Here is a 16,499-nt window from a genome sequence, read left to right on the forward strand (position 1 = left end):
AACAATAAAAGGATAACAAACAAATGTGAGTGCTTTCCCACAACGTGTAACTGGGCCACTTGCTAATTACAGTGGTTTTTTTATGCAAAAAGTATTGCTTAATTTAACCTTCTTATTATGGACAGAAATTCTGAAATAATATCTTATTTTCTACACAGAAAAAAATATTTAGCAGTTTCAACAATTTTCTTATTTTTGAAGCTAGAAGAACAATTTTTCAGAAAATGTTTATCTTTATGTAAATTTTATTTTAGAAATCTCAAAATAATAATTTTGTCGGCGACAGCTGTACTTGGTAGCTGCCAGCCGCAGCAGTTGGAGGTCGGCGGGAAAACGGCGGAGGATTTTCAGTAAATTTTAATGTATACAAGTAAGAAAACCTTAAATTTAAAATTTGAAGAATCTAATTCAAAAATTGCGTTCACAAGAGCCAATTAAAGATTTCTGGAGACCTGGAGGCGGAGGTAGATTTACAGAAAAAAGAGAAATTGAGAAACAAAACTTGCATGTGGAATAATTAAGGGAAAGCAATTAAGGGAAATTTATTTCATATAAAACTGTATTTTTATTTTTTACAGCAAGCCAATCTTTTCTGTTTTTATGGTAGGTCAGCTTGAACTTCAGTCAGTATTTAAAGGATAAGAGTCGAAGCAAAATTGTAAGTAAATTTGTTGAAAAACTGCTTGATACAGAATAATTTTTATGGACATAATTACATCTTTTGGACTTGATTATAGTTGCTTTGCTTATAATATTGTACTTTGTTGTCCCAGGAATCAATATACCAAAAAATATGATAAAACGGATAATTAGATCACATAAAAATTTGTTGTTAAAAAAGTAGAAAATCAACATGTTTAAAATGGACGTACGGACATTCTGGTAATGATTATAGAGTTAGTACGCTTTCTAAATAGTACCTAACTACTACAGGAATCACCATGCAAAGTTTGAAATCGATAGGACAATTCTAAAATGCCTAAATTAACGAAAAAAAGCTATCTGTCTCGGACAGACCGACCCTAATTATAGAAAAGCTTCGCATTTAAAAATCTTTGTTTTAATTTAGCATAATTTTGATTTTTAATTTGAATTTTATGCCATGCTAATTTCATATTTTGGTTTCAAGTAATTTATTTTCTTTGTTTATATTTCATAGGAGTAATTAAACATAATTATAAGGATAATCATAAATCAGATTTGTCAGTAATTGTCTTAATAACTTATCAACTATTAATATTTTAAGAGCTTTATTTCATAATTAATTTTTCAATGTGTATCAAATATATGTACATTAATTAACATATATGTAAGTAGCGGCATAAATAGCTTAACACCACCACAGGACCAGTAGGTATATTCCTTGAATTGTAGAGCCCAATGGATTCAGCGGTTATAATAGATATATTATGTACAATGATTAACAAATATATATATAGTAGAAATGTTTGAAGTTACGTTTTACTAAGCTGCTTCTAACTCATTAATACCTTCAAAAACATATTTAATATTTGTTCAGGGAGAAAGGGAATATTGAATTATAATTAATTCTGGCATTCAAAGTTTTAAAATTTTTCAAACTTGATTGTCTGTCTCAAACTAGCCAACAACTTTATAACCAATAATTATAATCTTCAAAATGATAATATTGTTTCTCGTATTCATTCGAATCCGGTGGATAGGAACCGGTTCTCATCCATACGAAAAAACTATGTCTATCATCGTATAATATCCAGCTTTCTACGAACATAGAAATGTACAATCATAAGAAATTAGCCCGTGCCTTCGGCAACTCGGGGCTAAAAAAATAGTTTTAATCTTATAATTGTACATTCTATATCCGCAGAAAGCGGTTTATAATACGATGAAAGAAATAACTATTATCATCATAAGTGATATATGTTAATCATCGTCCATTTTATATAGTATAAAACTTTAGATTCTATAAAAATCTGATTTAATTGCAATTAGTCTACCTAAAACATAATTTAACACATTCCTTTAAATAAAGTTCATTTGTCCCGTTTGTCCTCAATTACCTTTATTGCACTAGAGTATTAAATGCTATTCTAAGTTCAAAACTACGTTAATCAAACATTTAATATGTGTAGATGGGAAGGTGTTAACGATATTAAACAAACAATTCAAACTTTGATGTAATTTATAATGTGATCCGAATGTTAATATATTTACATTTATATGTTTCAAGTAATTGGGACAGCAAGATTAATGACATCTATTAGAAGCAAAGGGCAGAAAGAAAAAAAAATTACTTATTTTCCAAGAAAACAAGTAGAAGTCAAACAATAAAATACAAATAACAAACTAAATAGACACTCATTAATACCTGATTGAGTTTCGGTATAGTAAACATAGGTCACTTATATATCCTTGGTTGGTGGACATGTTGTTACACTGATGTGGAAAGATGCATATCCCATATGTACAAAGTAGCCGTTTCCAGCCTTTAAAGTTCTTTCGAATAGCGTATAGTTGAATCTTCCTCCTATCAATCTGTCCTGCAATGTATTGATAAGATATAGAAAGCATAGATAACATAGTAACACTAATCTTTGTCAAAAAAATTTGCTTCATTATTTTAGATTCAAATTCATTTGACTCGGTATCCAAACCGGAAAAAATGTTGTCTTTGTATTAAAAAAAAAACTTAATACTAAATATTGTTCTATGTTTACTATTCCATACTTACTTTATAATTGCTTTTATTAACGAAATACAACATGAATCCAATGTGAATGAGGTAGGCTGTCTTTCTATGTGTTAAAAAAAGATATATGCAATTGCTGGACCCATAAGGAGCTGCCAAAATACTATAATTGTTCTAAATAAGTTAGCTTTTAAGAAAGAATTACAAAAATAACCCCAATAGGGGTTTTCTAAAATAATTATTTTTATCACAAGCTTTTTTTAATATTACTATTTAGATATCAAAAGATTTTCAACTGTAAGTTACATGCTGCTCTAGTTAACGATAATTCACTGATATTCCTAACTCAGTAAGTAGCAGACAATTAATTTTAATGTTTGATTACTGTTTTAAATAAATAATAGTAAAGCTTTCTCTTAATTAAGCACAATTATGCACATAAATCAACTTTACGTTCGTTCTAGATATTTTCCTGTTTACGAAGGGGTAACGGTCCCCACTTAAAGATTTAAAATTTTTTAATTTACATATTCTTTTTTTTAAGGGGATTAGGGTAAAAGTTTCATGGTCAAATTTGTTATTATATGTTTTATTACGCCTTCTCAACCCCCCCCCCCCCCCTATCCTTGAATATCCAGGCCCCCACCCCAAAAAAACATTAAAGAAATAATGATTGAGTTATCTTTTAAAGGAAGTCTGTACCTCAAACGATATTGAACTGGGGACAAGAGTTATTGTAGGTAATTCCCCCCCCCCCAGGCGTAGTCACCCCCAATCTGAAAATTAGTTGTATTATATGCCCTTACTTATTATGTACACTAAATTTCGTGTCCAGAAAAATTAGTTTTTCCAGAAGCATTGAAAGGTAAATACAATTTTATTAACTTTTCAAAATTTCAAAGAATAATCAATGTTAACGGAATTCCATAAAAACTAAACCTTGTACTAATAAATTATAGAGTGTATATACTGCTCGAAATCTGAAATTTAAGTAGGTCTTTGATTACAAAATTGTGGTAGGACAAAAATTGTGATCAAACATATTACTAACAATCATAACATTTGGTCGATTCTTTCATTCATTAAAATCAAGGATGGCCATGGTTATTTTATTTTATATTTACTTGGATAAAAATACCTGCAAAATTCCCTTCCCCTTCTAAATTTTTAACCACGGGAGTACAAAGGAAGAGAGGACAGTTATTCCTAAAAAGCTACTTTTTTTGGGGGGGGGGGGGAGACACATTTGTGGTTTGAAATATTAAAAATTAGCTGATTTGTAAAAAGGAATTTTTATGGGTTCTATAAGGTTTGAAGAGGTTCATTCCCTAAAAACCTTTGAGATAAAATTTTTATGAGGGCAAATTTTGATATTCCAAATTTTTTGGGGGGGACGGTAATGACTTTGATTTCCTAAATAAAGGTTAGGTTTTAACATAGTTCATGACTGTATTTAATAATTATATTAAGAAAACGCCAGAACCAATTATAACCAAGAATGGGATTCGAAACTGTAATCAGGAAAATAATGAATTATCTTGAAATCATTTACAAGGCAGTGTTGATGCTAATAATGGAATGTTGACAAAAGGTTTCAGCCTTCTATCTTAAATAGGAACAGAGAAAATCACGTTTACCCCACTTCGTGCCTAATGGACAGATGGACGGACGGGCATTTGGAATTTTAGTGCAGCTTCACAACTAAAAATAATGTGGCGAGGGGTTTTATTGCAATGGGGCGGTTTTTCTCGGGAGGTTGGAGGAAACCTCCCCCTAAATAGGTAAAAACTTTCACAGGACCTAAGAGAAACTAAAGGAGAAACATACAGAACTTTATGGTGAACTTGAGGCAGGTTGGAGGGTTGGTTGGGGAGGGGTTGGTCGAACATTTCAGTTCTGCGGTTAGTATGATCGCTCAGTACAGACACACAGACTGACATCTTGTTACTTTTATATTAGAATTAGGATATAAATCTTTAAAATTTGTATAAATACTTATTATTTGTAACAGGGGTATATTTCTTGCCTTAGCTCTCACCATTTTTGTATTTCAAATGAAACAGTCTTTAGAAAAATATGTAGATCCTCCTATTTTACAAAGCGCCTCTACAGTGAAGCTTCAAGATATTGAACAACCCAGGTAGAGACATAATTTTTTATTTATTTAATATTTACATACATTCTGTGGTATGCACAAGGTTTTGCAAGAGGGGTGCGCAACCACAAAATTTTAACACCCGAAATCGAGGGGGGGGGGGGGGGGGGTGAACTTTAAAACCTTACTTTTTGTTAACAGTTTACACTTTATATGTCTGTATTATAGATCACAAGAGTGGTGCTATTTTGGTTTCATAAGGGTTCGTCCACCCTCGACTTAAACAATTGACGTTTTTTTGATGTAAAATGTTACTGCTGCATATGGACAAAAACATCTTTATTGATTTTTTGATCATGGAAAGAAAACGAAGTAGCGGGTTTCGTCGTATTTTTACAGTAGCCTTTGATTATTTAGGTTAGGCAAATGTGCCCTACAGAGGCTAGAAATAGGAGAACGGCTATTGTAAAAACACAAAAAACCGATTTTTTATGATCCATTTTTTATGTAGATTTTATGTATGCCAAGCAGAGCAAGTAAATATTTCAGTTATGATTAATAAATATGGTTATAAGGTTAATTTTTTTGTTGCAAAGTTCCTCTATAATCATGTGTCATTCCTTTTACTTCTCTATTGTCTTCTGTCAAAGTTTTCTAGGTCTCTCCATGCTCCATCTCTCTATGTTTTGATTATCATTTTAAGCAGCTTTCCTACTATTGAACCTAACTGTCCTTATTATAAATACAAAATTTATTGCAAAGTATGTGTACAGGAGTGTGAAAATCCCCCTTAACCAAATGACGGTATGTAATGTAGATTGCACCCATAATAAAGATTCATACATTGGGGAGTGCCATTAGTTCAAGTTCCTCCTTGAACAATTTTCAATTGTATATATCAAAAGGATGTAAAAAAAATCATCCTCGCGCCCATGGAAAAGAAAAGGCTTTCCTTTATGGACGTGTTGGCCATGTTTTATCCATTCTAAGACTTTCGCGTTTAGTCCTTGTATTTTTGTATTTTAAAACAGTTTTATTTTCCTATTTTTTTAACACAGGATTTATTCATGGGTCAACTTATGATGAGCAACAAAACAACTTGGAAAGGAAAATATGAAAATGAAACTTATGCTAATATCACGAATGACGCTTGGGAGCGGAACTACTCTACGTTGGAGGTTATCAATGGTATAGTAGAAGAAGGAGAAGTTTTTCTGTTTCCCAGTGGATTCTGTAAAGTAATAACTTTGAATACAAATAATGGATTTATCTCTACGACTTCAAGGGAAGTGTTATAAAGAATTTTATTTTTAACTTACTCAAAATTATTAGGCACTCTAGTTATGACATCCAAGCTTTTTCTTTGATGGGAGGACAAAATTTTAATATAGTGCGGGGTATTAATTTCAATTTCAAATTTCAATATTGGGGAAGGGGGTAAAATCTAATAGGTATCACACTTCAACTCAGGATAAGATTTACGTTATCAGATCCAAAAAGAGTAAATAATCTAAGAACAGAAGAAACTCCAGAAGCCAGGTATAATTGATTTTTTTTTTCAATTACAAGAAGTTTGATTATGTCAAATAGCAGCAGTACTTTATAAAACCTAACTTTGGATGATTAAATATAGAAAAAATGAGTTAAATCTTGAAAAAGTCACAATAGAGATTAAAGCGAAAAGGGGAAGAGATTATTAAAGGTTGTGCAAAAAAACAATCACTTTTGTAATATTAACACTACAGTTTTACTCTTAAAGTAATAAAAAAATCAATCCTATTCATGCTCAAATAATGACAATAATGAAATGATAGTGAATCTGCAATCTCCAGGGCACCACAGCTCAAGTCCCAGCTTGGGGTATTGGGCCTACTATACTTGTGGCAGTCTTTCATCAGTTTAAGCATTGCATTTCTGTAGACTTCATTTAAAATATTTTTTCATTACAAAAATTTGAAGAGGAAAAATACAGACCTTATTTAGACACTTTACATCATGATAAGGGAGTAATAAATACTTTTTTTTTATGTATGAAAATGAGACATATAAGTGTTTAGTTATGTTTTAGGTAAGCTGTTTTACTTTAATGTCGTTTTCTCTGGTCATTATTTGAGCATAAATTTTATTACTTTTATAGCTTTTAGATCAAAACTGTAGGTTTATTTTGAAAAATACACACCTTTTAATAATTAATAGTTATACAATAACTAGATAATAATCAACACCATAGGTTACTAGTTGGGCCTGCTGGCAATGAGAAATATGAATGGGCTAGAATAGAGATACAATATGAGTTACATGATGCTTCTCTTAAACATGGAGTTACATGTACTGATTATAATAGAGAAAAAAAGACAAGTTATAGCAGGTTAAATTTCAATATTGTAAAGCTACTCTGCAAGACTTGTTTAAGAAAAGTAGGTTGGTAAGTAAATGTGCTATGATGTTTTAGTTTCTTTTCTGAGCCAAAAAAAAACATTTTCTTATGTATACTTTCAAGATATTCAACCAATAATTTTGATATTGAGATATTGGAATTAATTGGTATATCATGATAGACTAGAAGATATTTTGCTGTGTATACTGCATACTTTCTTTATAGGGAACAAACTATATTTATATTAATAGGTGTATTATAGAGAAAATAGAAGAAAGAGTGCTACATGTGTTTGATGATAACTGTATTTATATTAGTAGGTGTATCATAGAAAAACTATAAGAAAAAGTGCTACATGTGTTTGATGATAACTATATTTATATTAATAGGTGTATCATAGAGAAACTAGAAGAAAGAGTGTTACATGTGTTTGGATGTTTTCCTCCATGGGTTCCATCAGCAAATAACAGGCAATAGCTATACTATTATGACACAATATGTATGACCAATTAGGCATTAAACTCCTATGTTTATTAAACAAAAGTCAAAATATTCTAACAGTGTCATTTTGAATTAAAGGTTGGGAGAGAAATTCACTCAAAAATCAGCAACGTGACGTCATAAAAATGAGGGATTATCCATCGATCCTTTTTAGGGGTTTTCTTTCCCAATTCTCCTCTCATCTCCCTCATTTTTAAAACGTCACTTGGCTGATTTTTGAGTGACTTTCTCCCCTTACATTTAAAGTTTCCTAAACAAGTAACCCATGACAGCTAATTGGACAACATACAACCTGTTTTAGTTTGTAACAAATTTTTTTTTCATACAAGAAATTGTGTTTCAGTGGTAAAGAATGTGAGAAAGATTCAAATATTGTGAAGGGTAGTCTAGAAGATCTTACTACTTTAAACTATGAAATGTTGTCTCTGTTGTCCACAGGAAAAGTAGAAATGTTTCAATCTTGTTTGCCTCCCTGTCTAACTACCAATATCAAAATGAAGGTATTCTTTTCTAATACATTTCACTAAATCAAATTTTCTAAAAGAATAGTTCATCTAATACCAATTGGGGACGTTTCAATCAGTAAATACACACCCCGTTTTTGTTTAAATTTAGGGTTCCTTTATTTTTTAATTACTATTTTCAAGCATCTAGTGTTAAAAGTTTATACCTACCTAAAGGATCTTTAAAAAATAGTTAGATTCAACATTAACCATGTAATTATAAGATGCAAAATTTTCATTTTAAATAAATAATTAATTATTTCATTTATTTATTACTATCAATCTAAGCGTCTACATAAGTACATAAATATTAGGGCATCATCCCGGAAGGTGGGAAGATGGTTGTACCTACAATCATTATCATATAGCAATTTATATTCCAGGTTATAGATTCTGGTAAAAAGCATGACAGTGTAGGTATTGTCTTTACAATAGAGGATAATGTCAAGATATTAAGGCAAGTTGATTGTTAGTAGTAAAGCTACTTTATAATTCTCTTTGTATGTCTGTAAGTCAATCCATCTGTAATGCTATGGGGAAAATATGATTTATTATCTGCCATTTAAGATAGACAACTAAAATTTCTGGTGATGAATCCCTGTACCAATATTCATTCATTATTTGATATACTTGGTCCGTTAGTCTGTCATTCAAGCTTGAAAAGTAAGAAAAACTTATTTTTTTATGGCAGTTTTGTATTTTTACAAAGAATTTATTGAATATTCCTTTTTTTCTTTTTTCTGAAAAGTGAACATCTGAGGTAAATTCTTAAAAAAACTTTTGCCCCTCTAAAATTTTAGTGAGGCAAAATTATCCCCTCTAAATTTTTTTGTTTTCCTCACTGATTTTAGTGGGGAAAAAGTTTTTTAAAAATTCACCTCTGCTCCATAGCTCACTTTGAACGTTCATCTATATTTTTTTGTGCTTGATCTACAGAAAAATGAAATATTGTAAGAAGTTAAACTGCTTTAAAATACAAACTTGTCTGTATGAAAGATGTAACGCTTTGGTATATATAAATGAATGTCATATTTTATCTTTCTTTCTACCTTCTCCATCTACTAGTTATGTGCATTAGCCACATTCCCATTCTTGTTCTTTAATTTTACTTTTTTAAAATCCTTACTCCTTCTTTCTTTCTATTTTAACATTCCCCCTTATATTATATGTGATACATAATGTCTTCCTTGCAATACATTCTTTTACTTACTGGTAGCAATACACAAGCCCTCAATTTTATGTAATGTTGTTCCTTTTTAGATGGACATTTATACTTTTTATATTTATTTTCCAAATACTCACCTTATTTTTTAAAAACCTATAAGTCTATTTATTGTATTATTATCAGTGTTATATAATCATATATTTACTATTAGAGATTTCTATGGATATGATGTCTTTAACTTACTTGTAGACCTGGGCAGTTCATTGGGACTTTGGCTAGGTTAGTGCAAATACCTTACTTTGATATTGGAACAAAATTAACACTACATCCCATAATTTAGATTTAATAGTATTAAAAGTATTTTGTGAGATAGGGGGTTGGAAATTTTTGTATCTCTTGAAGTGTTGATGTACTTTCCCCAAAATTAAAAAAGATATGTCAAGTTACATAGCCAAATATGAAGCTACATGATAAAGTAAACAGAATCTGTTATATATTATTAACAAGGATGACAACATCCATAAGTAGCGAAGCACAAAAAATCGTCGATGGGAATACGTACAGGTAGATTTAAAAGGTTTTTACTAAAATCAAGAATAGATTTATTGGATAAAATAGACATGAAACCTTGTTTTATTTTGCATGATGACGATGGTCAAAGTAAATTATATTAAGATGCTCATAACAATGGAAAAAATTATTTTGATACTGATATCCCATAAAAGTTTAAAAATTGCATCAAAATAAACAAAGATATGGGGAAATATGTAAAACATATAAAAATAGCCAAAAACCTGATAAAAGGCAGTCTGGCCGTCATGGTTGTTTTATTAAAACGACAAAAAATTTAATTTTTTAAATCCTTAACTTAAAAATTTGAAAAATCGGACCATATACACTGAAGATATGGAAAAAAGTGTTAAATATATAAAAATAGCCTAAAACCTGTCAAAAAGGCAGTCTGTTTAAAAGACGGGAAATTTAATTTTGATATCTATAACTGAAAAATTTTGAAAATCGGACTATAAACACTGAAGATATGGAGAAAAATGTTAAATATATAAAAAAACAGCCTAAAACCTGCTAAAAAGGCAGTCTGGCCGTCATGATTGTTTTCTTTAAAAGACGGGAAATTTAATTTTGATATCTATAACTGAAAAATTTTTGAAAATCGGACCATAAACACTGAAGATATGGAGAAAAATGTGAAAAAAAAATAAAAATAGCCTAAAACCTGCTAAAAAGGCAGTCTGGCCTTCATGGTTGTTCCTTTAAACGATGGGAAATTTAATTTTGATATCTGTAACTGAAAAAAGTTTGAAAATCGGACCATAAACACTGAAGATATGGAGAAAAATGTGAAAAATATAAAAATAGCCTAAAACCTGCTAAAAATCGGTCCAAACGCCAATGATGTTATATAGTCAATTGTGCTCCTTAATGATGGGAATGTTGTCAAAAAATTTCAGCATTCTATCTTTTATAGGAGCTGAGTAAATCCCATTTCCCCCATAGCGTTACGGACTGACTGACGGATGGACTGACTGACGGACTGACTGACGGACGGACAAAGTGAATTATAGAGTAGCTTCGCTACTAAAAAACAGTTATTTTTTTATGTATCTCTGAACTAAATCTTGCTAATATAGTGCATGAATTTATGGTCAATCGTCCTTCAGAAACTAACCCTTTGATTGCAGTACCTTTGTATTAAATCCTAACTGTGTGTGGCAATGAGTTGTGCCTGTGATGGACCAAGGGATTATCCTATTTCAATTATTAGCGCACCTGACAGCGCAGCAGTAGAAACCATTTTTAATGTCTTGTGTCATAACGCATATTTAGTTACGATTTGAACCATACCAACAATGAGCGGGTGCACTAAGTGTATAAACCTCAATCCCCCAGAAGATGCACGCATATTCAAATGTTTTTTGTTTAGGTTTATCTGCTGTCAGTTTTCTAGACTTTGGATTCATAACATGGAAATATTGTTGTGAAAAAGTTATCAATAAAATATGAAGAACGGGTTGAGCCTCACTCCTTAAGAGTGGAAGTTTCCACAATAGACTACGTTTTATAAATATGTAAATAAAAATAAATCAATATATGAATTTTTATAATTATAATGTTCAATATGAAGAATTTATATTTTCTTTTTTAATATTTGTTAATTTTCTTAATTCCTTATGTAAGGTTCAGTCAAACGACGACATTATTATTCTAAACTTGGACGCGGCAAAGCCAAATGTGTGTAAACAAAACATGGGGAAGTGTTGGTGGGAGGGGGGGGGGGGGAGGAGAAATAATTGTATGGTGTTCAAAGGTAGAAAGAGAGTAGTGTGATACAAGAGAAGAAAGGGGGAGAGAGGGACAACCTTAACTGGATTTGACTGTAATTACGTCAATATTTATATTATATTTTCCTATAAACCTTTGATATTTTCTCGATAATCTTCGATAAAATATCTAATTATGAAAGAAAACACCAAATTATAATAAATCTTTCGAATTTTGTGACCTCTTACAAACAAAATAACATAGTTTCTAGGAATTTCTCAATTGTTTTTTTAAAATGTATATAAAAATAGCGTGCTAATGTTTTAATGAGTACACAATTTGACCTTACTTATTTATATATTATTAGGTATAAATTTGAATTGCCTTCTGCCTAAGTTAAATGTTATTATTTGTTGTTGTATATTTAATTAACGTATAAAAATATTGAAGCAAAACAGAAAGTTAAAATTTCCACTTACAATTTAAGAATTATCTAACTAAACCAGTAATACGTTCACAATAAAATAAAATACAGTAACATACTAATGATTTATTTACCCCCCCAATAAAAAAGACCTTTACAACTTTAATAAAATTGGTTAAAAATGCATGGCATGCAAAGTTATATTTTCTTATTTTTGAGAATTGAATATATATCTTAAATTAAGTTATTTTTTATAATATTAATTAATTTTTTAGGATGCTTTTATTATGTTAATTTTAGCTATTAAAAAATTCTTTTCTGAGTTTTATAACCATTCTACGAAGTCACTACAAAATTGATATTTAAACTGCTTTCCCCCCCCCCCCCCCTCCCTCCCTAAAAAAGTTTTAAATAAAGTAAACAAATGAATAATGGATATATAATGTACTCAATTTGTTATTTTCATTGATTTATGAAAATTGTGTAGTATATATAGTAATATACCTTATCAAATAGATATGTAACTAAAAGAAAGGATGTACGTCCGTATATATCAGAAGGCTTTCTATTTCCTTCTGTATAAGACATTTTATTGAATTTGATTAAATTTATAATATATTTTTTAAAAACTTTGTGTTTCTTTTTCAGATTTGTATATTCTATATGTTCGCATTGATAATTATCCAGCAGCCAAAATTAGTTTTCTACAGTTAAAGGTTAGAATTGCAAGCCTGCACACAAGCACAGCAGATACAATGATGGATAATAATAGTAACGGGGACGGGAGTAACATGTTCAACCCCAGCAGTCCCATAGACATGAAGCCTGATTCTACACACTTGCTAGCCATGGCAAATTCGCATGGCAGCGGTGATAACTTTGGCAATGGCGGGCAAAACCAACAGCAATACCCGCAAAATCATCCTCTGTCAGGAGCCAAACACATGTGTTCAATATGTGGGGATAGAGCCAGTGGGAAGCATTATGGCGTCTACTCTTGCGAAGGATGTAAAGGATTTTTCAAGCGTACAGTCCGCAAAGAGCTGACCTATCAATGTCGGGAGGATCGCAATTGTATTGTCGACAAAAGGCAACGTAACAGATGTCAATATTGCCGCTATATGAAGTGTTTAAGCATGGGTATGCGACGGGAAGCAGTGCAAGAAGAACGAGGTGTACCCAATGCTAAGGGCGGAAAAGAAGAAGGTGGCGAGGAAATGAATTCTTATGTCAATGAAATGCCGCACACACAAGTACTTGAGGCCGAACGGGCATGTGATAAATTTCAAGAGGGTCTGTCCGCCGAGAATGCCGGCGATGATCTGGCGTCTAAATTTAAATTTGCTGCCGACTTGCAGCTTCAGGCCCTGGTCGAGTGGGCCAAACAAATTCCTCACTTTCTTGAATTCAGACCAGAAGATCAAGTGGCGCTGCTTCGAAATGGATGGAATGAATTGATGATTGCCGGCGTTTCTTTTAGAAGTATTGGCGTAAAGGACGGTCTCATGTTGGCGAACGGTGTATTGGTGACTAGAGAAACCGCTCATGAAGCTGGAATGGGCAATGTTTTTGACAGAATTCTCATTGAACTTGTCCGTAAGATGACAGACCTGCGAATGGACAAAACCGAGCTTGGTTTCTTGAGGTGTATTGTATTGTATAATTCAGACACCAAAGGTTTGTCGGACACGACTAAGGTTGAATCTTTTCGTGAACGTGTGTACGCCAGTCTAGAGGATTATGTGCGTACAAATCATCCCACAGAGACTGGAAGGTTTGCTAAGCTATTGCTGCGTCTACCTGCCCTTCGTTCTATTGGTCTCAAGTGTGATGAACACCTTCTTTTCTTCAATATTATCAATTCTGATTCGCAAACATCCGACTTAGAATCACATATGGCAAACTTTGAGAATCACCTCAGAAATTTGCTGGAGGTTAATGCTGAGTGATTGGAAAGAGAAGGGTAAATAATATTTAATACTAAATATTTAACCCATTAAAATGTTTAAAACTGCTGTTTGTTGTACCACTGCAAATACTTTTAAAAGCGGGTGTGTGTGTGTATTGTTTATTGTCGAATGGGACTTGCTCGTTTTGGTTTTGAAACAGTGTACCTACCTATATAAAAAATACTTGTAAAAAATTTATGTTGAAATAATTCTATCTGACTGGGACTGGTTGAGCAAGTTTTTTACTAAGTCGTAATTGCTACACTTATTTAGTTTCTAACATTTATCAATTGTGAAATGATACCTACTAAAATAATTTTGTGAGCAATCTTATTCATACACATTCAACTTGTATCATTAGTTTATATTTCAAGACTAAAAAAAATAAAAATACTCTATCGAGATAAGTCTCTCTAGTCAAGAGAGATATTTTCGTTAGAAATAAGTATATTTGCAATAGTATCTTATAAAATAAGTTTTTTTTGCCTTTGAAGAAAATGCATAATCACCATCTTCTTAGTCTAGCATTATGTAAAACATTATAGAATGGGTTAGATATTTAAAGAAAAACAAAAAACAACAAAACATAATTTCTAGCCTAGAAGTGGATTATATTAGATATTTAGTTTTTAACTTATGAAGGCAACTCAAGCACGCTAAAAGTTCATACATAATACCTAGATGTTTTGCTGATCAAAAATAATACTAGGTATTTTAAAAGTTTTAACTTTTTTGTTATGTTTCGTTCATAATCTGATAAAAAGAAATATTTATTTTAAAATGTCTGTTTTATAAATATCTGATAATGTGTATGATATTTGATCCTGCTGGCTAACACCCTACACCTAGTAATCCGTTATACATTGTAATATTGTAATTATTATGTACAGAGAAATTTTTTTCTAAAAAAAGGTATAACAGATGAAAAATGTATGGCACCTACGTAAAAACTACTTTGCCTCTAATTTTTCAGTCTGTTAAACTAACTCTACACGAAAACTATTACGAGTAGAATAATAGCTTAAAACAAAATAGTTTTTCTTTTGGTGATTTTAGTATTTACCTACATCTAAATATATAGGTACGTACCTACTTAAATTTTCGCGAGAGAAAATGTTATGCCTCATTTTCTACCTAAGTATATTTTTCTCTGTATATGAAATTATACATTGTATTGTGCTTATTAGTGTTGTGTTAAATCAAAGAAATTCAATAAAAACTTTGCTTAAAATATATATTTTTGCATGAATATTCTTGTAATAATTATACCTCATTATAAGTCGTAAACCATTTAAGAACCTACAGAACTAAATGCTTTGATTCCTTTGGTAATGTCTAAAATTACTGAGTTATAAATAAAAATAATGTCGAATTTGTAATATGCATGTAAAAAAAGATTTTGTGTCGTTATTTTAATACTTGAAAGAGTTAGTTTAGTGGTACTTTCTAAAAATAGGAAAAGTAATGAGGATTTTAAAGAATATTGCTTAACTCAATAAACGAAAAGCAATGTCTATATTTAAGTAGGTTCCTATAATTCGTTTGATAGATGAATTTTTCTGCAAGAAACCCCTTACATTACGATTATTCTTTTTATATATTTCAATGAAAAGATTTAATCTTGTTACATCAATATTTAAAAAAATCCTTATTACTCCTCAAATAAGGAAGTGCTAAATTCTACCTAACCTGCTGTATAAACTTTCCTGCCAGTGCAATTTTTGGTCTAAAATAATTGTAAAATAATATTTTTCTACCCGTTATATTCTAATTTGTGGCTATTTCAACACTTTTGAAAAGATTGTATTCACACCTAACTGATAATCGTAACTTGACTTCTTACCTAAACATTTAGAACTCGCAAAATTCATAATTTAAATACAATTACAAAAAGTTCTATTTTTCAATTTAGATTCTTTGTATCCTGTAGTTATAAATTATTGTTCTGAATTTTATGATATAAGATGTAGTCACTATTTATACTTAAAAGTATTTGTTTTACATAAAAAAAAATTTCTAGCACCAGGTATAAAATCTCATTCTTTGGTTATAATTTTTTAAAGTTAAAACTTGATTTTTAAATCTGACTATAAGTCGAGTACCTCAAATATTCTTATTTTTGAAGAAGGCATAATTTTAAAAATTCTCATTTTCAAGTTACCAACTTTAGTATCCGTATTGTAGGATTTTAATCGTACCCAAGCATCGAAATGGACAAGAATTTTTTAGATTTTATCAACTGTTTTTTTCAATTAATTTTAAACGTTAATTTTAATTAGTTTTGGTTGCAATACCTAATTGTTTTATAACGTGTCTCAGTTCTTAAATATTTTTTTTTTTGAAATGACAATGATTTCATCTTAATATTAGTAGTTTAATCTATCTATGTTGTTTAATTTTTATGATTTTCTGTACCTATATATTTTTACTATTGTGAACAATGTATAGATTTTCTCCATTATTGTGTTAAACACTATAATTTGTGTTTTTCTCTTTTAAGTTGTTTATGAAATATAGTTTATTTAGAAATAGAAGTG

The 16,499-nt window shown here is 30.6% G+C and overlaps 3 protein-coding genes and 1 long non-coding RNA gene across 12 annotated transcripts in view; 2 read left to right on the plus strand and 2 right to left on the minus strand.

Annotated features, from left to right (window-relative positions):
* The window catches only part of LOC145311644 (UDP-N-acetylglucosamine transporter-like), a 384,555-nt gene that overhangs the window by 362,160 nt on the left and 5,896 nt on the right, over window positions 1-16,499 (minus strand). The window lies entirely within an intron of this gene.
* The window catches only part of LOC145311638 (uncharacterized), a 368,391-nt gene that overhangs the window by 346,008 nt on the left and 5,884 nt on the right, over window positions 1-16,499 (minus strand). The window lies entirely within an intron of this gene.
* LOC145312785 (uncharacterized) lies at window positions 6,236-7,610 on the plus strand. Its single transcript, XR_013877120.1, has 3 exons — window positions 6,236-6,302; window positions 6,994-7,131; window positions 7,530-7,610. It is a non-coding gene; the product is annotated as an uncharacterized LOC145312785 (long non-coding RNA).
* On the plus strand, window positions 11,650-16,491 carry usp (retinoid X receptor ultraspiracle). The gene is made up of 2 exons (XM_080150584.1): window positions 11,650-14,835; window positions 15,150-16,491. The coding sequence occupies exon 1, from the start codon at window positions 12,769-12,771 to the stop codon at window positions 13,960-13,962; it is 1,194 nt and encodes a 397-aa protein (XP_080006710.1). The 5' UTR covers window positions 11,650-12,768; the 3' UTR covers window positions 13,963-14,835; window positions 15,150-16,491.

Source organism: Acartia tonsa, chromosome 2, assembly GCF_053477335.1.
Source record: "Acartia tonsa isolate MP-2025a chromosome 2, ASM5347733v1, whole genome shotgun sequence".
NCBI lineage: Eukaryota > Metazoa > Arthropoda > Copepoda > Calanoida > Acartiidae > Acartia > Acartia tonsa.

Coding starts and splice junctions, on each gene's coding strand:
- usp (XM_080150584.1), top strand. CDS start 12,769: ATGATGGATAATAATAGTAACGGGGACGGGAGTAACATGTTCAACCCC.